Source organism: Ranitomeya imitator, chromosome 5 (genome assembly GCF_032444005.1).
Source record: "Ranitomeya imitator isolate aRanImi1 chromosome 5, aRanImi1.pri, whole genome shotgun sequence".
Classification (NCBI taxonomy): Eukaryota; Metazoa; Chordata; class Amphibia; order Anura; family Dendrobatidae; genus Ranitomeya; species Ranitomeya imitator.
In genome coordinates this window covers 511893710-511917871 of record NC_091286.1, presented here as the reverse complement: position 1 = coordinate 511917871, position 24162 = coordinate 511893710, and the positions used below count along the sequence as shown (strand labels likewise).

The following is a 24162-nucleotide window of genomic DNA, read 5'->3' as shown; positions in this document are numbered from 1 at the left end:
TAACTGAAGTCGATGCCGAGGCGTTAGCTGCCATCCACCCGACAACGGCTTCAATTTGGTCTTCACGCAGCAGCGGTGCACGGCGCTCTCCGACAAAGCTGCGCATGAAGGACTGTTCCCTGCTGAAACTGAGTGACGACGAGTCACCGGCGCCCGCAGCAGGCACAGAATCACCACGTCCTCTCCCTGCTCCTCTCCCTGCTCCGCGCCCACGCCCACGTGCCTTACTCCCTGCCCTCTTCATCTTGGTTGACAGATAAAGATAAGCAGAAAAGTACTAAGGCCTTAGCGTGCTTATTCCTGAAATGCTCCTTCTAACAGGTGTAAGAAATACTAATGTTGTAAAGTGTGGACTAAACTTTATTATTTTTCAAATGTGGCCTACACAAGTGTTAAGTTGTGTTTGGTGAACTTTACTTTTTTTTTGTGCAGATCGGGCTACAGAGCTAGTTTAAATCACACGGAGACCGTGCAGACAGCCGTAAACGGCGCTGCAAGGCCAAAAAACCCTCCTCTAGGTTATCCTATGTAGTGTTTTTCCACTATTTAGCTGGAGACGGGTGGAAAGACACTAATAGGAATTTTTTTTTTTAAATTTTAAACAGGCTGCACTATTTGAAAAAAAGGAAATTGTTTTTCAAGGTATGAGGCAGTAACGCACCCTGAGCTGAATCCAACCGGCTATGGCTGCACACAGACTACAGGGCGAGCTGGGCTCACACGGAGACCGTGCAGACAGCCGTAAACGGCGCTGCAAGGCCCAAAAACCCCCTTCTAGGTTATCCTATGTAGTGTTTTTCCACTATTTAGCTGGAGACGGGTGGAAAAACACTAATAGGGATTTTTTTTTTAAATTTTTAAACAGGCTGCACTATTTGAAAGAAAGGAAAATTTTTCTCAAGGTATGAGCCAGTAACGAACCCTGAGCTGAATCCAACCGGCTATGGCTGCACACAGACTACAGGGCGAGCTGGGCTCACACGGAGACCGTGCAGACAGCCGTAAACGGCGCTGCAAGGCCCAAAAACCCCCCTCTAGGTTATCCTATGTAGTGTTTTTCCACAATTTAGCTGGAGACGGGTGGAAAAACACTAATAGGAAATTTGAGAAAAAATGTGCAGCAGGCTGCACTATGAGCAAAAAAGGACAACTGTGTGAGGCAGTGTGAACCCCCCTGAGCTGAATACAACCGGGTATATGGCTGCACACAGACTACAGAGTGAGCTGCACACACACACACACACACACACACACACACACACACACACACACACACACACACACACACACACACACACACACACACAGAGACCTTGCAAGGCAAGAGCAAGGTGAACAGTGAAGAACACACAGCGTTTTGCTAAATTAGCCTTTGGAAAGGAAAATAAAGCAATTAGCTAGCTCAACTGGCCCTCAGTTAGAACACAGCGTCCTGTCCCTAACTGAAATCACAGCAGAGTGAGCGCAAAATGGCGGCAGCGTTTTTTATAGTGCAGAGTGACATCATTTCAGCAGCCAATCACAGCCTTGCCAGTACTTACATGCCCACCATGCTAAACAGGATGTGCCCACACTTCCAATCATTTCTCATTGGCTGCTGCGTTCTGTTTGAATTCTGGGAACGTCCGATTCCGGTATCCGATACGCGGGAAGTATCGGAATTCGGTATCGGAATTCCGATACCGCAAATATCGGCCGATACCCGATGCTTGCGGTATCGGAATGCTCAACACTAGTATCAAGCAATTCATCCAGCCCTTTTGTAAAAGCTACCATAGTGTCTGCCATTACTACCGTTTGTGGTCGGGCATTGCAGTCTGACTGCTTTGTGTGATCCCGGCCTTACACACATCAACTACAACAGACATAGGTCATAGGAGAGAAGTGTTGGTATCATTGTATCCATGAAGGTCTTCCAGCAATGAAATAGCGCTGTAGTAAAATGAGTCTGTCTGACCTATTCTCACTCCTGGATGAAGACAAGGATGTGGTTCAAGTCTTCTAAGGGGACTAAAAAATAAAGTAAGAAAAAATAGAGGAAAAAAGAATCAGTCTCCCATTCTTACCCATCAAAAATAAAGAAATAAAAAAAAATATATAGTCCGTGCCACCGCATCTGTAAAAGTCTGGTCTATCAAAATGTAAAATTAATTAACCCCTATGGTAACCCCTATGGCAAATGTCAAAAGCAGAAATGCCAGAATTTCATATTGTTTTGTTACCTCACCTCCTCAATAAAATTAAATAAAAGTCTTTCAAAATATCGTATGAAGTCTACAAATGGTGTCAATAAATACATCAGCTCATCGCACAAAAAACAAGCCCAGCACATCGCCATCGTCAGAGAAATGAAAGTGTCCCAGGTCTCATGAAAAGGTGCTACAAACCCATTTTATTGACCCCTTAATGTCCAGCACCATAAATGAACCTGTCGGAAGCGGGTGTATGAGGTGGACTCTGGAGTTGAGCCCACACCATTCCCAGCAGATGATGGCTGTGTCATTCAACCATCTCCTGCCTCTAATATCAGTGAGATCACCCAATTTCTACCTATTGCTATTATCCCGTTAAATACTTCAGTCAATCAAAGGTAGCAGTATTTACAGCATTGGGGTGTGCCATTCTAAGTGCCTATGCAGTAATATAATGTGCCAATGGGTTGCCATGGAGGACGTGGGTCTGTTGAAGACCACTGGGCCTGAATTGACAGTACTCCTGTGAAACCCAACCTGTGACTGGCATTCAAGGAGACTGTGATTTTTGCTATATACTGCAATGCATTTGTCCCCTAAGGTGACTAAAAGAACGTAAAAACATATTTACAAAATAAAAAAAAAACATAAATTGTAATCACTCCCCTTTTCCCCACTTTAAAGTAAGCTAAAATAAATAAAAAAAGAGAAAAAATAAGCATTGTAGTGTTCACATCTATAAAAGTCAAAATATAAAATCAATTAACTTGATCAGTAAAAGCTACAAAGGGAAAAAAAATCAAAACTGCAGGGCTGCAGCCCATGCAACTGCACAAAAAAATGTAATAAGAAATTCAAAATATCGTATCCACACAGCTCCATCGATGAAAAAAAAAGTTACAGGTCTTGGAAAATGTCAACACAAGCTAATTATTTTCTACTAATTTGAATACAATAAAAAATGCAATTTTTGTATCCCTGTGATCTTATAGACCTGTAGAATCATGTGGCCAGGCCAGCCATTTTTACCACACAATAAATGCCATAAAAACAAAACTAAAAAAAAAGTTGCGGAATGGCGTTTTTTTGTGTGTTATTTTGCTGCTCTTGGAATTTTTTTCCTATTATGCAGTACATTACATTGTATAATAGTTGGTGTAATTCAATAGTATTATTCATCTTGCAAAAAAAACAAGACTTAATTCAGCTATATAGTTGGAAAAATAAAAATGGCATGGCTCTTGATAGGATAGAAGGTGAGGAAAAACAAAAGAGCAAAAAATTAAAAATTGCCCGGTCCTATGAAAGGTTAAATTTTTTATTTGAACATTAAAAAAATCTTTACAAGTTTGATATTTCTGTAATCATACTGACCTGGGCAATTATGACTACAGGTTATTTTTAACGTAGTATTATTTATTTATTATCCTTAAGGTACCGTCACACATAACGATATCGTTAACGATATCGTTGCTTTTTGTGACGTAGCAACGATATCGTTAAGGAAATCGTTATGTGTGACAGCGACCAACGATCAGGCCCCTGCTGGGAGATCGTTGGTCGCTGGGGAAAGTCCAGAACTTTATTTTGTCGCTGGACCTCCCGCAGACATCGCTGAATCGGCGTGTGTGACGCCGATCCAGCAATGTCTTCACTGGTAACCATGGTAAACATCGGGTTACTAAGTGCAGGGCCGCGCTTAGTAACCCGATGTTTACCCTGGTTACCAGCGTAAACGTAAAAAAAAAAAACACTACATACTTACCTTCCGTGTCTGTCCCCGGCGCTCTGCTTCCCTGCACTGGCTGTGAGCGCCGGCCAGCCATAAAGCACAGCGGTGACGTCACCGCTCTGCTTTATGGCTGGCCGGCGCTGACAGTTGCAGAGGAAAGCAGAGCGCCGGGGGACAGACACGGAAGGTAAGTATGCAGTGTTTGTTTTTTTTACGTTTACGCTGGTAACCAGGGTAAACATCGGGTTACTAAGCGCGGCCCTGCGCTTAGTAACCCGATGTTTACCCTGGTTACCCGGGGACTTCGGGATCGTTGGTCGCTGGAGAGCTGTCTGTGTGACAGCTCTCCAGCGACCAAACAGCGACGCTGCAGCGATCGACATCATTGTCAGTATCGCTGCAGCGTCGCTTAGTGTGACGGTACCTTAAGTTATATATCACCATCATATTCCGCAGCGCTTTATGGTTATTGTCATCACTGAACTCACTGACAATGTAAATACCCCATCAGTATGTTTCTGGAATGTAGGAGGAAAATAGAAAAGCTGCCGGAAACCCACGCAAATACAGGGAGAACATACACACTCCTCCACTACTTAAACTAAATGTTCGGCCCTGATAAAATAATAAAGCCTGTGCTCTCCTCCCGTGTTGGCACTGTTCCCGCGGTGTCAGTACTTGCTGTTCCCGGTGTTGTGACCCGATGTTGTGACACGTGACGCCGGCGCCCAATCAGAGCTGGCGACGCTGTCACTGCCTTCGTACAAACAAAACATGAAGTGGAACGCAGAGCTGTAGTTCGTAGCCCGACTTCTTCATGTTCAGTTTGTCAGTGATGCCAGCGCTGATTGGGTACCACGTGTCATTCCACCGCATCACAGCCCCTCGACCGCGAATGCAGACTTCACTGGAATGGCGCCGGCATGGGAGATGATTGCATTATTTTATCGGTGCCAAACATTTAGTTTAAGAAGAGGTTTCCTAGTAGTGGACAAACCCTTTAAACAAAACTAAAAAAAAACAGTGGTGGAATTATACTTATATACTGCATGTTATTATTGAACGACAGTGAGGGGCGTCGTTTCAATTTCTGCCACATTTAGCAGGAAATCTAGACTCGTCCCTACCAATGGTCCGCAGTTACACTATTCACATGATAATATCACATTGCAGCTACCAACAAAATAGAGCTACACTGTGTTCCTAAATATTATTCTCCCCAATCTCTCTCTCTATGTATATATATGTATACATATATACAGTCACGTAGTATATTGCCCAGTCACGTAGTATTTTGCACAGCCACGTAGTATATTGCCCAGCCACGTATTATATTGCCCAACCACGTAGTATATTGACCAGTCACGTAGTATTTTGCCCAGTCACACGTAGTATATTGCACAGCCACGTAGTATATTGCACAGCGACGTAGTATATTGCACAGCCACGTAGTATATAACACAGTCACGTAGTATATTGCCCAGTCACGTAGTATATTGCCCAGCCACGTAGTATATTGTCCAGCCACGTAGTATATTGCCCAGTCACGTAGTATATTGCACAGCCACGTAGTATATTGCCCATTCACGTAGTATACAGCACAGACACGTAGTATATTGCCCAGCCACATAGTATATTGCCTAGTTACATAGTATATTGCCCAGTCACGTAGTATATTGCACAGTCACGTAGTATATTGAACAGCCACGTAGTGTATTGCACAGCCACAGAGTATATAGCACAGCCACAGAGTTTATAGCACAGCCCACATAGTATATACTCACCTTCCGTCCGCAGCTGTCACCACCGCATGTGCTGCGCTGTTTGCTGCTGTCACAGCCGTCATCAATAACCGCGGCCGTCATCACTGACTGCGGCCACAAATTTAGTCCCCGGCTTTTGGCGGCGGTAGGCCCAACAGCGTCCATTGTCCTGGCCGCCTCCGCCCTCCTCCTGGCGACTCCGCCCCTTTTGCAGTGCTTCTGGCCAGCTCTGCATACTTCCTGGCCTCCCCTGCCCTTTTGTGTACGCCCACTGGCTGGCCGCGACCAATGAATATCCGGGACAGACAGACAGACGGAAGTGATCCTTAGACAATTATATAGTAGATACTGTATATACATGCATACATACACATTATTACTTTAAGTTGTTAAAATTGTTCCCCTTTTTCTTGATGATGCATTCTTCTTCATACAGTTTTGAGTTAGACAGTGATCTGTATTCATTTTGAGATGTGATGAAGTAGTGACTACATTAGAATAGCAGATAAAAGACTGCATGGACTGTGTAAATTTAGTAAGTGATGTATTTCACATAAAAAAAAAATAAACTGTCCTTTTTGTTTTGCGAAGATAAGTAAGTTTGTAATATATCTTATTAGTGCAGCTGCCTATAAAAGGTTATGGACGAAGAAACATAAAAAGAAGCTGCTATAGCTACTAAAACTTGCAGAGAGGAAAACCACTAAAAATAAGCAGGATGCAAGTCATAAAATGTCCCAAAACATTTATGTACCCACACGACAAGTTATTCTCCAGTCACCTGGAATGACAGGTATACTTTAAACCAGTGTTTCCTAAATCCCAGTACTCACGGCCCCCGACAGGTCATGTTTTTCATGATTTTCTTAGTGTTAAACAAGTGGTGGAATTATTATCAAGGCATCAGAAAATTGCCACAGGCTCTGTCACTTGTGCAATACTATGGGGCCATGAGGACTGGATTTGGAAAACACCAAATGATAGGTCGGCCATTCATCGTCAACCCATGTCATCCATCACAGTATACATGTTTTTTCCTGATGGTTGTTTAACATCTTCTTCCATACTGTTGACCAAATGTTCAGTTTAGAGATACAGTATATGAAGAAAGTATACATCTGTAAGCCGCATATCACAAATAGGTTTCCCCCGATCCTATAAATGTATACCTCACAAGTTCTGTACAGTATTGGTATGATTCCAATGTCAAGCAGCCCACAGATATGATACATCACGATGTAGAGTCTTTGTGGTCTGCACGGCCCTTGTCAGTGGAAACACAAGTCAGAATGGTTAGATCTTTCCTGTCCAATTGTATGGTTTCCCCCAAAACGTGAGCCTTCAGTGTCTGGTAGCTGCTTACCTATCCTCCATTTACACAATAATATGTATATTCAGTCTACATGTCAATGTCCAAGTGCCCAAATAGGGTGTAAGGGAGTGTAGATGATAGTTTTTTTTTCTCTCGAGCCATCGCGACTTGATAGATGAACAATATGTAGGAAAATGGGGGCAAACTTAGATAGGTCCACCAGGGTTTTCTCCACCGTTATCTTTTTTGTAGCAAGCCATCAGGTTGCTGGTCTTCCTCTTCGCCTTGTTTGTTCTGTTCTTCCGACCATGATGTCCTTCTCCAGTGATTGCTGTCTTCGTATGATATGTCCAAAGTAGGCAAGTCCATAGCTTGGTGTTACTTGCTTTGAGTGACATGTCTGGCATGATTTGTTCCAAAATTGATCAATAATTCATATTGTTAAATGGTATACTAGAATAAATATAGATAACTGGAGCGAAAGGTGTAATACAGTTATTGCAAAACATGAGACATAATAGATCAGATATTACACATGATTAATGACACCCTAATTCAAATTCATATCAAAATCCAATGTGTCAGACGCCAATATCCAACAATGAACACCAATTGCCCATCTCATAAATATGATTTTGCAATGTACAGTTCTATTGTTCTACAAGCATATGCTATTTATATTCATAATTATAAGTAATTACCGAGTACGATGACAAAATGCAATACATATTTTTTTAATGAAATATTAATGACAAATTTTAATTTGTTGCCAAAAGTCAATTCTCTTCTTGCTGCTATGTTACAGTTTTTATGTTGTAGTTTTCATTTGTCACACAGCCTAAGAATTAAGAGTCCGTCTTTTTTTATAAAAACTATATTTTTTCTGTTAGTGTGTTGCAATAGTGAGGATGGAACTTTTTTTAGCGTTTCATTGCAGTTGACCGTATTGCTTTAAAATTGTGTTCTTCATGAGCAAGTATTGATCACTAGGGATTTCTTTGAAGCAGTGTTACCTAAAATTGTCAATGTAGTTTGCCTTACTGGATATGTTCCAGGACCAATGCTGGTCTGTAGTTCTTTAACCCTTCGTTGCAATAGCTTTTCCACAACACCGTACTTATGTGATGATTGGGAGAAGGGGTGGACCCGCCATTCATAGCGATGCATCTCTCCTGATAGGAAGAATGGAAAAACCCTTTGGTCTCTGTAATTTAATATTTCTATAAGGTCTGGGCTATACCGTGACTTTTTGTGGGACTACTGTTGATTTTAACAAATCAATTACAGTTGTTGTCCAAATCAATACATTAGATTGCATGCAATTGGATGGACTGTAGCTGTCAGGTAAAATCAATCAGTAGTGTGACAAAAGGTCAGAGTAGCCCAGGCAGAAGCCCAGGCCTAATTCTGTATACAGGAATCTAGTAGCCTGTTTAAACATGACCACAGTGCTTAGGATGTGTACAGAAAAACCATCAATAGATTGTCGTGTACACAAGGCCCATCATTGTTCTCTGAGGCACATTGCTCTGTCTATGTGCTGCCGAGAGGAGGATGATGTGCTGCCGAGGGGAGGATGATGTGCTACTGAGAACAATGATCTTTAATGGGAACCTGTCAGCAGGATTGTGCACAGTAACCTGCAGACAGTGTCAGGTCGGCGCCGTTATACTGATTACAATGATACCTTGGTTAATGAAAATCTTTATTTTCAGTTTGTAGTTAATGATATACCCCTGACGCGGGAACGCCTGGAGGGGGGGTCTTTATGTGGTACTCTGCTTTAGGTATTCATAATACAGACTGCCGACAGGTCACTGATCCCTCACTGACTTGCACCCTAGTTTACATAATGAATATCTGTACATAATGAAGAAAAAAAACAAACTTCTGCAGTCAGGTGCCGGCCGTGTTGCCTGCACTGTGTCAGCAGACCCGCCTTAGGGCACGAGCATATCATTAACTAAAAACCGAAAATAAAGATTAAAGAACAGCCACCAGACGGATTTCATCAACCAAGGTATCATTTTAATCAGTATGATGACGCCGACCTGACACTGTCTGTAGGTTACTGTGCACAATCCTGCTGACAGGCAGGCAATCCTTTTGCTCTGTCGTTGGGTGATCAGCAGCCTATTTAAATAGCATGAATCCTAGAAATAGTTTGTTTCTCAATAATCCTGTGGTATAAATGCCTAGGGACAACTCACAATGACCCTAGCCACAGTGTTTATTTCAGTTTGACACCTGTATGACATTTATCCTCCATACCCAACGTACAATAATCACATGCCAGACCTCTGTCAAGACATGGTCTACTGAAAGATATAGAAATAGAGTGGAAATATTGTGTGTTTTCAAAGAATGGCTGTATTTTACACATCTGGGTGTCATTAACTAAAATCCCTGGCTTTAGCATACAGCGTGTCCGATGGGAGCGCCACAGCTTAGTGAAGAACTAATTGCATGGTATCAATGGTGCTATACAGTTGTGGTCCTGAACGCTGCAGAGGCCCCTCTTTTTTGACACAGATCAGTTTTCAGGACACCCTTTACAACCCTAGTCGTGTGCATCAGAGTAAATCTTATACAAGGAGTTTGCGTTATTCTTCCAGCATGCACTTATGGGGCACTTAGCCGATGATACCACAAAAAAGATGGCGGGGTAAGTGAATCAATCCATAAGCTAAGTCTACAGTGTGTACAATAAGACAGTAAAATCTAGGATTAGTAATGGGGTCTGTGAATGAATGCTCTTATGTTTTCTACGCATGCAAAGTTAACTCTTTCCTTACCTGTAATAAGTAAATTATGTTTAACAAAATGAGTCATTTGCCAATTGTGAATATGGAGTAGAGGATGGAAACCTTTCCAAAGATGATAGTAGAGTTATCCTATAATCGAAGTAATAGAGTATTTAGGACCTTTAGGAGGCTACTTAGAGGGTCTCTCACTGTGGAGGACCTGCCATATCTGTGCAGTATATAGACTGCCCCATGATTTCAGTGATCACCATGTAATGCTTCTTTTTTCCTGTGGGGGTGCTATGATGTTAAAGAACTGTTCTGATAGCTGATGGCGACAGATATGGGAAAGTCTGTCCTCACTGAATACAGATTTTACCTCAGAATTGAGAATTTTAATAATGACTGATCAATTCTGGCAGAGGAAAAAGCAGATTTCGCTGACAATATATATTATGAAGTTGCCTTTTTTCACATGTACTATTGATTTATGAAACAAATCTTACAACGATGGTTATACTTGAAGCAAAGTCTTACTTCCTCGGTCGTCTACTCTGTCTCATCAAATTGAAACAAAAAAAAAAGTTTGATGAAGTCAGGGCGGATGCCACCACGTGGTCGTACAGGACTTCTGGCAAGATCTCACCATTTTGTCATGGAGCGATTGAAGAAAATGCTAAAAGTGAGGTGCCATTTTGAACCCACAAGCCCAGAGGTGTTGTGATAATGGTGTGCATATGAAGGGGCCAGCATCGGCATGTCGGAGGCTTACCCAGCTACTTTTTGGCAGGGGAACAGCATGCTACAGTTTATTGTATGTCTGGAAGCAAATAAACTATTCATACGATTTAGCAGCGGAGAAGAGGGTCTCTCCTAGATGGTCGTCTTTCTACTTCTCATGGTATGGCGTTTTTTTGTTCTTTTTAATGTGGCGGTATAGAGAGCTTTTGTTGGTATCCTTGCCAGTTTGCACAGCCACAGTCCAGGCTCAGGCAGGGCTGTGAGCACAGGCAGGAGTGTGCACAGTGTAGAAGGAAGCGAATGTGATAGGTGGGGAGAATGTGCCATTTCTACACCCCCTCCTTTCCTTCTGTACTGAGATGTAGCAGGGTGAGTGCAGGCAGCACACAAGGCAGGGCCGGCTGCGCAGGAGAGACCGCTCAGCCCTCAGCCTGGAAGTCATCTGCAATTCTTTGCTTTTCCATCTAGTGATTTTCCAAGCGCTTCAGCTTCTCATTTCGCCCCCCCCCCCCCTTTTCTGTTTTGTAAAAAGGGGGGGAATCGTTTTATTAGAAAATAACCCAGTTCTGCGTATTAACTGCATGCTGCACGTCGGGCAGGAGCGACCCCCTCCATGTAAACGCGTCCTTTACATCCGAGGGATATTTCCTCTGCTTATTGCATAGTAATGAGCTTCTGACAGGCGCGACCTTTCATAAGACGGCCCACATTATTGGCTTTCTGCCCGGAATATTGCTGCAACATTATCTGTGATTGGTTATCTTCCTATCATGCATTGCTTCACAAGGGAAACTGCCCCTTTTTTTAATAAATCTACGATGGCTGGCTGCAATATGCTGCTCTGTAAGTATTTTGCATGGGGGGAAACAGGCGAGCTTAGATTCCACGCCGCAGCCACATGGGATAGGGGGTGAAAGAGTGCAGGAGAAAGTAAAGTGCTGCCCGTTTCAAATGCTAACATGTTTGTTTTTTCTACAGGTTGGTACTAAGAAGTGCCTTTCCTGACGTCTCTGCTGCTTGGACCCGCTTATAGAGCAGTTTCTGCTTTTTTGCCTTGCTTGCTGCCAGCTACACCGCAACGAGAGCCCAGCCACCCTTCTCATCTAGACCGCCCCTTAACTCTGTCTTTTATCCATCGAAATCCTTAGTCTTATACATTGGTCTATAGTAACTAAAAAAGAATACAAGGTATCTGCTTCTGTAAGACGAAATCGAGGACAGACAGACACAGGGGATAGAGAGAGGGAGAGGAAACCTCTATTATTATCCTACAGTGCTGCGTCTATATATGCCAAGCTAATCAATATCAATTACACCACCGCAGAACCCAACACAATTGCCAGTTCAGCTGTGCGGAGAAAACTTTACCGAGAGCTGTTTGGAAAATTTGTGCTGCCACGTTTTCACGCCTGCATTTTGGGCTGAATATCGGAGCTCCAAATGGGTAACTGAGAAGTTCCAGGCCTCCGCACTTCTCCTCGGCACCGAATGATTTTCACATTACAGATCAGATCCGTTCTATTATTGATAAGCTTGTCGGTGAAGAGCTAGAGGGAGACAGCTGTATGCAGATACAGACAGCACAGATTTACCATTTAAAAGCCACACGGAAAAAAAGGACGACGACTGGAGTTTGGCTTTATTTCTTTACGTCTGAGAAGTCTTTTTTTTTTTTTTTTTTTACATTTTTTTTTAAAGTTTTTATTTTTAACCGCCTGTAAGTTTTAAGTTATGGCTGTTAGCGTGGCACCGATACGGGACACAAAGTGGCTAACATTGGAAGTGTGTCGGGAGTTCCAGAGAGGGACATGCTCACGACCAGACACCGAATGTAAATTTGCACACCCATCAAAAAGCTGCCAAGTTGAAAACGGACGAGTAATCGCCTGCTTTGATTCCTTGAAAGTGAGTAAACATTCCATTCTATCTTCAGGGTAAACTTGTACTAATTATATTGCCGCTTGTGTAATCCGACAAAGAATTAAAAGATAATGCATAGATATCTCAATACATAAAAAAATATACGTATATATATAAAATTACTATATATGTATATATATATGTATTTATTTTTATATATATATATGAATGTATGGTATATATATATCCATATATATACACACATACATAGATGTGCAGAAGATTGTGACTGTTAACTAATTTAATCATTAGGACATAATGGTAAATAACATAATCCATTATCTTACACTTGATTACGATAATTGGGCTATGCCTATATACTGTATTAATCAGACTATAATGGTCTGTTTACACGGACGGATCAGCGGCACTGAAAAAAATCCTTGATCAGCCGGTGGTCATTTAACAGCCCGTTTACAAAAGCCAGCTACGGTAAACGATCTGTAATACATCGCTCCATGTGCATAGGCTACCATAGTTTTCGGCAGCACAAATCCTGTTTACACAGGACAATGTGCTGCCGAGAACTATCATTTTTTTGTGGTGCATGAAAGATCACTTCTGATGAATGAACTCATTCGTGATAATCTTTTAAGTGTAAGTGTACTGTAGGTCTTAATTTTCATCTAGTAAGCAAACTTGGAGATGAAAATAGATGTAAAACTGTGCTGCCAATAAGCCAATATACAATGGTAGACCAGATGCGGTACAGATACGGTCACATTTGTCAACGCGTTTCGAGATGATCATACCTCTTCATCAGGACAAACTGCAATGACCACTTGTCATCTAACCATTGTAATAATGTGCTGGTGTAATCAGTGGTAGAGTGAGGCGATGTGCACACGTTGCAGATTTGAAGGTGGAATTTTCTGTGCCGATTCTGAATTTCTTGGCAGAAAACGCAGGCCAGAATCTGCACCTTTTAAGGCCATCTGATTTTTGCTAAATATTTTCAGTGCTGGGGGTTCGACCACAGATTAGCTCCATTCGATGGTAGCGCCTGGCTACCTGGTATAGATTTAGTGCACAAACTGCTACTAAAAGGCCCCTAATTTACACAAGTGGTTTTAAATCTGTGGCCGAAAAATCAGCGGCCATCTGAATATCAAAGTGAATGTCCTATTGAAAACAAATGGAAGTGATTTTATGTACCAAAAAGTGTTTGTATCCCATGCTAGATAAGGGCTTTTTATCGGGTAACGTGTATGATAGTGTTCTTGTGTGCAGATCTTGTCCATCTCTCTTACCATCACCATTGCATTTTGTCATATGGTTGGAGATCAGCGTTCACGACTTGCAATGTGATATGTTGCCTATGTGATTTATTGCCTTGATTTCAGTAATGGAAAAGCATCTGCATCTGAAGGAATTATGCTGAATAACAACTGGTATATGTGTGGTTTATTACTCATGGCCTATATGGGTGGTGTGCAGATTGACAAGACCAGAAAGAATCTGCAGAGTGTGCGGTTTAACATGAAGGCCATGTCCCTGCTGCATTTAATAGAGTTCATAAAACCTTGCTGTATGCTCGATCTGGCTCAATTATCAGCCATTAAACCTCAAGATCATCCGACAGGATTATGGCAGTGGTCTATGTTGTTAATTTTTAAAATGTATTAAAGCAGATTTGTTTTAGGCGCTGCAGAAGTATTCTATCACAATGTATGGTAACATGCGGATATGTGTTATTAAGAAAAATAAGTAGTACATTACTGTTAGCAGAGACCCCTCTGTTAACCATAATATTATATTTAAGTATGCTGAAATATCTATATATCTGAAAGCTCAAAATTTCTAGTTGACATCTTGGTAGGAGATTAATAGCAACATGACACAGAAGGTAGCAGAATGAGTAGGGGCATGTCTGCAGCTATAAATTACTGACGTAGGTATTATTATATGGCTCCTTATGTCAGTAATTTACTAGATGATCAGGTAATTACTCAAGTCAAGTCTGGCAAGTTAGAAAAAAGATAGACGTGAGATAGAATAGATACATAGATACTTAGTTAGATATTTCGATAGATGGCTAGATACGGATAGATAAAAAAAAAAAAAAACAATCAGGTTCCTCGCATCATGTTCTCATACACTTTAGGCAGTTAATAGCCCTCTGTGTCTGTACTGCTACATACTTAGGTAGTTAACTGGTTCATGCAGCCTTACATGAACACCTGAGCCTTACACTATGGCTGCTCCGAATAACTAAAGAAATTGTTACCATCTACCTCTCGTGTCTCCCCTTTTCCTCATAGTTTGTAAGCTTGCGAGCAGGGCCCACACTCCTCCTGGTATCTGTTTTGAACTATATTTCTATTATGCTGTAATGTCTATTGTCTGTACAAGTCCCCTCTATAATTTGTAAAGCGCTGTGGAATATGTTGGCGCTATATAAATAAAAATGATTATTATTATTATTAATGACAGCACTCACGCATACACATATACACACGCGCATGCGCACACATACACACACATACACACATACGCACATTCATGCGCACACGCCAGTACACAAATACACATACACACAAAAACACACAAGCATATGCATCCATACAAAATGTGCGTACACACATACACGCGCACACGTACCTACATACATGCACGCACAAGGATCACAAAAGTTTGTGTAGCAAGCTAGAAGATGACATTGTATCTTTAAAGGGACACTGTCACCTGAATTTGGAGGGAACAATCTTCAGCCATGGAGGCGGGGTTTTGGGGTTTTTGATTCACCCTTTCCTTACCCGCTGGCTGCATGCTGGCTGCAATATTGGATTGAAGTTCATTCTCTGTCCTCCGTAGTACACACCTGTGCAAGGCAAGATTGCACCTTGTGCAGGCATGTACTACGGAGGATAGAGAATCAACTTCAATCCAATATTGCAGCCAGCGGGTAAAGAAAGGGTGAATCAAAAACCCCAAAACCCCGCCTCCATGGCTGAAGATTGTTCCCTCCAAATTCAGGTGACAGTGTCCCTTTAAGTTGTGACCTCGGCTTAGGGAAACCACAAAGCTAGTCATTTTCAGAAACTGACCTCAATGGATATTCTATACTTACATCTCTCCATCTTTAACCACTTGCATGGTTTGCTTAAAATATATGTTGCTCTCATTAGTAGTCTGCTATCTTTCTTTTCCACACATTCGCATTACCCTTGAAAATATTTACTAACCCCACACTTGCTAATGATGGGGCTTAGGCTAACAAGTCATTAATTACATATTGATCAGGACCTATAATAAAGGTGGATGTGCTCTTCCCTTTTTGCTAACATTTATGCAGTTTTGTTTGGGGTAACTAACACATAAGAAGCATTAATGGATGAAAAGAGACCCCAGTCCATCATAGTGAACAGAGGAGGCCTTGTGGTTTGTAGTCATCTGTGCTCTTTTCACCTGTGAATAACATTTACACTGAGTGTTACATTGACTTTATCCAAGCATAACTTCAATGGCCTATATGGTCTATGTACGACCAGGCAGAGATATATAAACGACTTCTTTCTCAGGCATCAGAACTTTTTGCCTTTTTAAACATGAAAGGAGATAAACTAAGAATATATCTATTTCTATGCTTTTAATAATAAGATTCCATTCTGATGAATGGACGTATAGCATTGTGTTTACCATGGGCTCAAATTTAGTGATAATCCAGTATTGGCCTAAACTCACATCCGAAGGATTTTCTGCTGTCATAAAATAATCAGTAAAATATTTTGGCTAACGCTTTGTTAATGACTGTCCACATGTTTTAATTTTACTTTATTTGTTTCAGATGGTTTTAATTTTCGTGCCTTAATATAGAAAATGAAAAACATTGCTTTTTACTTTGTCCTTTTCTGCATTCAGAATTCTGCCAGTAGCTGCTTGAAATTCATCTGCACTGACACATCTGCTTGGGTATTTTGAGACATCGGCTTTCTGTTGCCTTACATTAGGGTAAATGTAGGATGACGTATATTAGAAGACTGTACTGTGTGTAAACACCACATACCCCATTTTGAGTGACCTGCTAGCCCTGTCGCCTGTCGTTTCTCCATGGACTGTACACAGTGATGGAAGCCAATATCACGGCATGGATGGCTAAATCGACAGTTGTATTACTACTGATGGGAACTGATCTTTCATAAATGGAAGACCTCAAACTGCCCCACAGTGGTTACTATGTTTGATTTTTGGCTCTTTATGGCATTATTTTTTACTTGTGAACTGTTTATATACGTTTGTTATTGTCTTGTATTCACCAAAAATGGTATGTGCTACAGAGATGGACAGCATTCATTTGCCACGTTGCCATATGCATTGGCAAAGCTCAAAGTACATGTCCATATGCCTTTACTTAGTCCATTCTTCTCATGCGAGTTGTGACCGTTTTTCCCAAATAGAAAATTTACCCTTTTATTGTCTGTGTGTCTCTTCATATGTTAGTTTTTGATCTTGATCAATGCTCTCATTGAAGTCTGTGGGTCCTTGAAATACTCAGACAGCACTTGAACATCATTCTTGAGTCATGCCTCCAGTGAACACTATGCACCTCTGAATTGACCCATAAACCCAAAAGAATAGTATATTAGATTGAACAATGAAAAAATATTCTGCAGTTTACATAAGATTAATGCTTTAGTGTGTCTTTACAAGCTTCACAATAGGCATTTTGCATGGACACTGCCTGTAACAATTTCTAGGCTTGAAAAACAAAATACATCCATCCATTTCAAACTGTTCTCCTGCAGAGTTGATAAGTTGGAATTATAAGGTTTATAATTAAAAGGTATGTAAATAGAAAGTATTCAAAAATATAGAATAGAATATATACATTTCTTCTATTGGAAACACAGCAGAATAGAGGAGCACAACCAACTGGGCAGTGTACACGGGCAGCAAAACTCACCGTAAAACACTGTACGGCCGGATAGACATTTCCTTTAATGATAAAAGCAGATGTCTACACATTTGACATAATGGCTCATTATGATAGTTTTTATGTCTTGTCCATAAGAGTATGAGGCGTTTCAGTTTCATCGTGCTCGGAATTCTTTCCTCAGACACTTACTTGTAGAACTATCTGTTCCAATGTGAATTAAAGGCCTACGAACGTCTGAGATACTGATTTAGCCGTGTTAGTCGCCGACCCTATATGTAGATCCCCTATATATGATGACTTTACGGGTTCAGGAAAGGATAATGCATGAGATGTCAGGTCTCAATTCTCAGGGGGATAGGGTGGTTCCAATCTATATTTAGAAGAAAAGAATGGCGACTGCATAATATTCAAAGGAGACCCCATGGAATGGTGTTACCCTTCAGCTGTGCTTTTCTGTTTTTGGCTAAAGTCCCAGGAGCCTTAGACTAAGTAGTGCAGAGTTTCTACTGCTGGATGACGGTAAAGGGCAACCATTCAAAATAGTCAGTGCAGTATTTATGAGAACAATCTATGAACATCTATCAAATCACAGGGCTTTTTGCTCATAAACTGTAGACAAGTTTTGCCTGGAGGGAAGATGGATAGAGTATTTTACTACTGCTGCAAAGTATTCCCTGAAAGTATATCCATAAATATGCATATGGTATATATATATATATATATATATATATATATATATATATATAGATATAGATATAAATATAGATATATAGATACCATATATATATATATATATATATATATATATATATATATATATATATATATATATATATATATATATATATATATACTGTCTATGAACTCCTCAACATTGAAATTGCAACACCAAGAAAGAAAAGGATTATCAGACACAATAATTATATGCAATAGATGAAAAACTGGAAAAAAAATGTCAAAGCATCATAATTTATTCAGTGTCAAGTATGAAATTCAACCACTTAGATGCCTTGGCATTCTACCACTGAGGTTATAAATGGTTGTCTGAGGACTGTTCTGCCACGCTGAATGCACTTGGGCACACAGACCACATAGGCAATGCCATAAAGAGGCATTTACGAGAGGACGTCGTACCAGTCTTACTTTTGAGATTATGGTGTGGGGTGGCATAATATATAGTAGCAGGATCCCTCTAGTCTTCATTACAGGTACACAAACAGCTGTGTGTTACATTGATCAGGTTGTAGAACCAGTAGTATGGTCTAGGAGCCGTTTTTAACACAACAATGCGAGGCCGAATGTTGCTTGGGCCTGTGTGGACTAAACTTGCTACCATGGCCTGCAGACTCTCCAGACTTGCTTCCCATATGGGACTTCATTGGTCATCAGTTGCAAAGAGAGCTGCTAACAGCAGATGATTTGCTTGAACAACTGCATTCAGCGCAGTAGGCAATCATTAATAATCTCATTGATAGCAGCAAATGTGTGTAAATGTGTGTGCTACTGAATGTATTGCGCATACTTGATACTGAATAAATCAAGAGGTTTTGAAAATGTTTTTTTTTCAGTTTTTCAACCATTTGCATATCATTAGCATGTCTATTGATTGTGTAATTTCCATAATTCCTGGACTTTTCCTTCTTGCTGTTGCAATTTGAATGTTGTACAGTATATACAGTACCATGCAAAAGTGTTTAGCAGGTGTGGAACAGATGATGCAAAGTAAGAACGCTTTCAAAACTAGAAATATTAAGAGATTTTTTTCATCAAGTCACTACATGCAGTGAATGAACAAAAGAAAATCAAATCAATATCTCGTGTGACCCCCCTTTGCCTTCAAAGCAGCATCAAAACCTCAATTCTTGTCGGTACACTTGCACACAGTTTTTGAAGGCACTCAGCAGGGAAGTTGTTGAAACTTGGAAAACTAACCACAGATGTTCAGTGGGTGTAGACTTGTGCCAACCCTTCTGTCTCTTCATGCCTCTTAATCCCAGACAGATTCGGTGATGTTGAGATCAGGTCTCTGTGAGGACCAGATCATTACTTCCAGGACTTCTTGTTCTTCTTTACACTGAAGATTCTTAAATTACATTGCCTGTATGTTTGTGGTTGTTCTGCTGCAGGATACATTTGGAGTCAATCAGATGCCTCCCTGATGGTACTGCATGATGGATAAGTATCTGCCAATATTTCTTAGAAACCATTAATCTTGATAAAATTCCTATCTCCACTTGCTGAATTGTATCTCCAAACTTGCAAAGAACTCCACGATGATTCACAGTTAAATGCAGACAATCGTTATTGTACCGCTCTCCAGCCCTTTTTGTTTCAGCCAACTATTTCACATTTTAACTCATGCGTCTAGAGCACTTCAGTTCCTATGTTTTTGTGCATGGCTGGGTCATTTGTCCTTGTTTCCATGTCAAGTAGGGTTTTTGGCCACAATTCTTACACAGCCAATTTGTGGCCAAACTTCTCCAGTAGATTGTTGTACTTTAGTCTCACAGTTTTCTGCCAGTTCTGAGCAGATGGGTAAGTAATGGTGTGCACTCAAGTCAAGAACAGGGAGGTGCTGGTGGAACAGACCATGTGGTCCCAATAGTCATGTAATGGAAATCACCGCACACTCAGAACCGGTATGATACAAAATATTACACAAGTTTATTGTGTTCACATTCAATGTTGCCACAAAAGAAAACGTGCTGATAGAAACCCAACGTTTTGACCCTCCCGGGTCTTATTCATGGGGTTGCTTGTTTAACGATTAGACACATATAAGAGTGGCAGACGTAGAGTAGGAGCAAAGATCCCTTGGCGCCATTTGTTGCACTAAGTTTCCTTGGCGGACCACTGCATATTCAGTTTTCAAAGTTGTCAATTTCTTGGTGTCCTCAAGACAGATAACTATCCATCATGCAATACTATAAGGAAGCCATCTAATTGGCTGCAAATTTATTCGGCACAACCTTCCTGCCTCGAAGAATTGATGCTTTAATTTTGTTTTGATTGCAAAATGTAGTTACACCAAATATTGAGTTGATTTAGATGTCTCTTTTTATTTATTCACTTTATTTTTTGTTACTTGATGAAAATAATCTTTTAACATTTTTCAGCTTTTAAAGCATTGACTTTTCTGCATTTTTTCCAAATCTGCCTAAACGTTTTGCACAGTATTGTATATATTGTTGGAGGAAATTTACTGAAACATGAGAGCATGCAGACTTCATGATGATATTACTAATTCACACTTTTGTATGATTAATAATTAGCTAATATTAATGAAGAAATAGGCATTGCTGTGCAGTGTTTTCATTTTGCAAGGTCCTACAAAGATGCTTCTCATTCTTGAAGATCATACTGATCATCCTGTCCTTGTTGTGTCAGTTTTTAAACCACGGATCGCTGTTCAAGGTTTCGCAAACTTGTTCCCCATATATGAAACATTTATTTATTCGACTTTGTAGTATGCAGTACAAGCGACCTTTCATAGCCTCTTGAAACATTTTGCATTCAAAGAGGACATGAAGTCTCGATTCTAGAGCAAAATGTGTTCCAAAATTCATGTAAAAACTCCACTTGAGCCCACATTGAAGAGCTTCTTTACTAGTATTTTGTCTGCCGTTAACCTGGAGGATAAAATGTGATCACTGCTAATTTTCTATCAAAATAATGAAGCTGCGGGGTCAAAGAAACCAAATGTGAATGATTAACCAGGAGCAGTCTCTGCTGTGTTCGGACAGAATAGAAATTCAGGTTTGCCTACCTTTTCCCCACACTTATACAGAATCTAGAGCTCTGGTAGGTTTTAATGTACCGTAAGTTAGTTTAAAATATAGGAAAACAATCTAAAATCCTTCTTTATAGAGATGATCAAACTTCTAAAATTAAGTACCGTATTTTCCGGCGTATAAGACGACTGGGCGTATAAGACGACCCCCAACTTTTCCAGTTAAAATATAAAATCTTCTCAAAAGTCGGGGGTTGTCTTATATGCCGGGTGTCGTCTTATAGGGTGGGTGCGGAGCAATCTGCGGTCGAAGTATATAGTGGGGGGGAGTGGTCCCGATGACGAGGTGAGGGAGCGCCTCACCAGGAAGGTGTAAGTGAAGCAAACTGTCAGCGTCTGGGATGCCAGGGGTATGCAAAAAAGAGAGAGAGCGGTGCTGTACCTAGAAAAACACTCCTCTTTCACTAATCTGGCTCACCCTTGTATCCTATTATCTCCTCTGCCTCTGCTTCACTTACACCTACAATAGGGTCCTATAAGACGACACCCGGCATATAAGACAACCCCCGACTTTTGAGAAGATTTTATATTTTAACTGGAAAAGTTGGGGGTCGTCTTATACACCCAGTCGTCTTATACGCCGGAAAATACGGGTACATTTTTTTTTTTACTTTCCTTTGATACACTTTAATTTATGTTTTTTTTAGCATATGAAGACCACAGTCATCCCCTTAATGTTTTAGTTTGGATTGGCTGAACATATGTGGGTTTTAATGTGAATGGGCCAAACTATTTTATGAGATAAATCTTAAATTACCGTATATACTCGAGTATAAGCCGAGATTTTCAGCCCAAATTTTTGGGCTGAAAGTGCCCCTCTCGGCTTATACTCAAGTCAAGGCCGGTGGCAGGGTCGGCGGGTGAGGGGGAGAGGGAGCTGAGGTATACTTACCTAGTCCCGGCGATCCTGGCGCTGTCCCTGCCGTCCCTGCCGTCCCACGGTCTTCGGTGCTGCAGTTCTTCCCCTCTTCAGCGGTCACGTGGGACCGCTCATTAGAAAAATGAATAGGCGGCTCCACCTCCCATAGGGGTGGAGCCGCGTATTCATTTTTCTAATCAGCGGTGCCGGTGACCGCTGATAGAGAAAGAGGCTGCGGCACTGAAGACAGCTGTGACAGGCAGAGGGAGCCGGACGTCGGGACCAGGTAAGTATGTAATATTCACCTGTCCGCGTTCCAGCCGCCGGGCGCCGCTCCATCTTCCCGGCGCCTCAGTCTTCCCGGCGTCTGCGCTCTGACTGTTCAGGTCAGAGGGCGCGATGACGCATATAGTGTGCGCGGCGCCCTCTGCCTGATCAGTCAGAGCAGAGACGCCGGGAAGATGGAGGCGCCGGAACGAGACACCGGGAGCTGCAAGCAAGAGAGGTATGTGTGTTTTTTTTTTTAATTGCAGCAGCAGCGGCGGCACAGATTTATGTGGAGCATCTATGGGGATATATGAACGGTGCAGAGCACTGAATATGGGGCACAGCTATGGGGCACAATGAACGGTGCAGAGCACTGTATATGGGGCACAGCTATGGGGCACAATGAACGGTGCAGAGCACTGTATATGGGCACAGCTATGGGGCACAATGAACGGTGCAGAGCACTGTATATGGGGCACAGCTATGGGGCACAATGAACGGTGCAGAGCACTGTATATGGGGCACAATGAACGGTGCAGAGCACTGTATATGGGGCACAGCTATGGGGCACAATGAACGGTGCAGAGCACTGTATATGGGGCACAGCTATGGGGCACAATGAACGGTGCAGAGCACTGCATATGGGGCACAGCTATGGGGCACAATGAACGGTGCAGAGCACTGCATATGGGGCACAGCTATGGGGCACAATGAACGGTGCAGAGCACTGTATATGGGGCACAGCTATGGGGCACAATGAACGGTGCAGAGCACTATATATGGGGCACAGCTATGGGGCACAATGAACGGTGCAGAGCACTGTATATGGGGCACAGCTATGGGGCACAATGAACGGTGCAGAGCACTGTATATGGGGCACAGCTATGGGGCACAATGAACGGTGCAGAGCACTGTATATGGGGCACAGCTATGGGGCACAATGAACGGTGCAGAGCACTGTATATGGGGCACAGCTATGGGGCACAATGAACGGTGCAGAGCACTATATGGGGCACAGCTATGGGGAAATATGAACGGCTCAGAGCACTATATGGCACAGCTATGGGACAAAATGAACGGTGCAGAGCACTATATGGGGCACAGCTATGGGGAAATATGAACGGCTCAGAGCACTATATGGCACAGCTATGGGGAAATAATGATCTATTTTTATTTTTGAAATTCACCGGTAAATGCTGCATTTCCACCCTAGGCTTATACTCGAGTCAATAAGTTTTCCCAGTTTTTTGTGGCAAAATTAGGGGGGTCGGCTTATACTCGGGTCGGCTTATACTCGAGTATATACGGTAATACAAAAGAACTGAGCTGGAACACGTTAATATAAGTGTAATGTCTAGGTACACATTCACACTGTATTAACAAGCATAAGCTAGAATAAAAAATAAATACCCTGTAGTAAATAAATAAGTAAATAGTAATAGTACATGTAAATTAGATGACACTGTTTTGATAAAAAAAAATATGTAAAAACCATTCCTCCACAACAAAGTGTTTACCTGATTGGGTTTACCTTGTTGTGGTTAGGTGGCTTTTACGCTTTTATGATCAAACTAAGTACCCTGTTATTTATATGTACTATTACTATTTATTTATTTTCTTACTTAAGGGTGTGTATTCATTGTGTTTTTATTCACGGTTATAAATCTCAAATTATATTATTTTTTCTTTGAAAGTCAAAAGTGACAATAGATAGATAAGTGACAGATAAATTTATAAATAGATAGATAAGTGATAGCTAGATAAGTGACATATAGATAATAGATAGACAGATATATATGTGATCCATAGATAGATTATAGATAGACAGATATATTTGTGATCCATAGATAGATGTTAGATAGAATACATAGACAAATATAGATGAATAGATAGCCAGATATATATGTGATACATAGCGCGTAGATAGATAGTGACAAGTATTTCTTTTTTATGACCTCTTAGACTC

The 24162-nt window shown here is 41.3% G+C and overlaps 1 protein-coding gene across 14 annotated transcripts in view; it reads left to right on the top strand.

Moving 5' to 3' along the window:
- MBNL1 (muscleblind like splicing regulator 1) overlaps positions 1 to 24162 on the top strand; it is a 231664-nt gene that overhangs the window by 49126 nt on the left and 158376 nt on the right. For 8 of the 14 annotated variants that reach the window (XM_069727472.1, XM_069727475.1, XM_069727482.1 and 5 more), the window contains exon 2: positions 11463 to 12389. The exons of 2 other annotated variants lie outside the window; for them this stretch is intronic. In XM_069727472.1, coding sequence (XP_069583573.1) covers positions 12216 to 12389 — 174 coding nt within the window. In that variant the 5' untranslated portion in view covers positions 11463 to 12215. Of the gene's footprint in view, positions 1 to 10845; positions 11328 to 11462; positions 12390 to 24162 lie in introns of those variants that run through there. 4 more of the 14 variants (XM_069727483.1, XM_069727473.1, XM_069727479.1 and 1 more) reach the window with 3 other exon arrangements.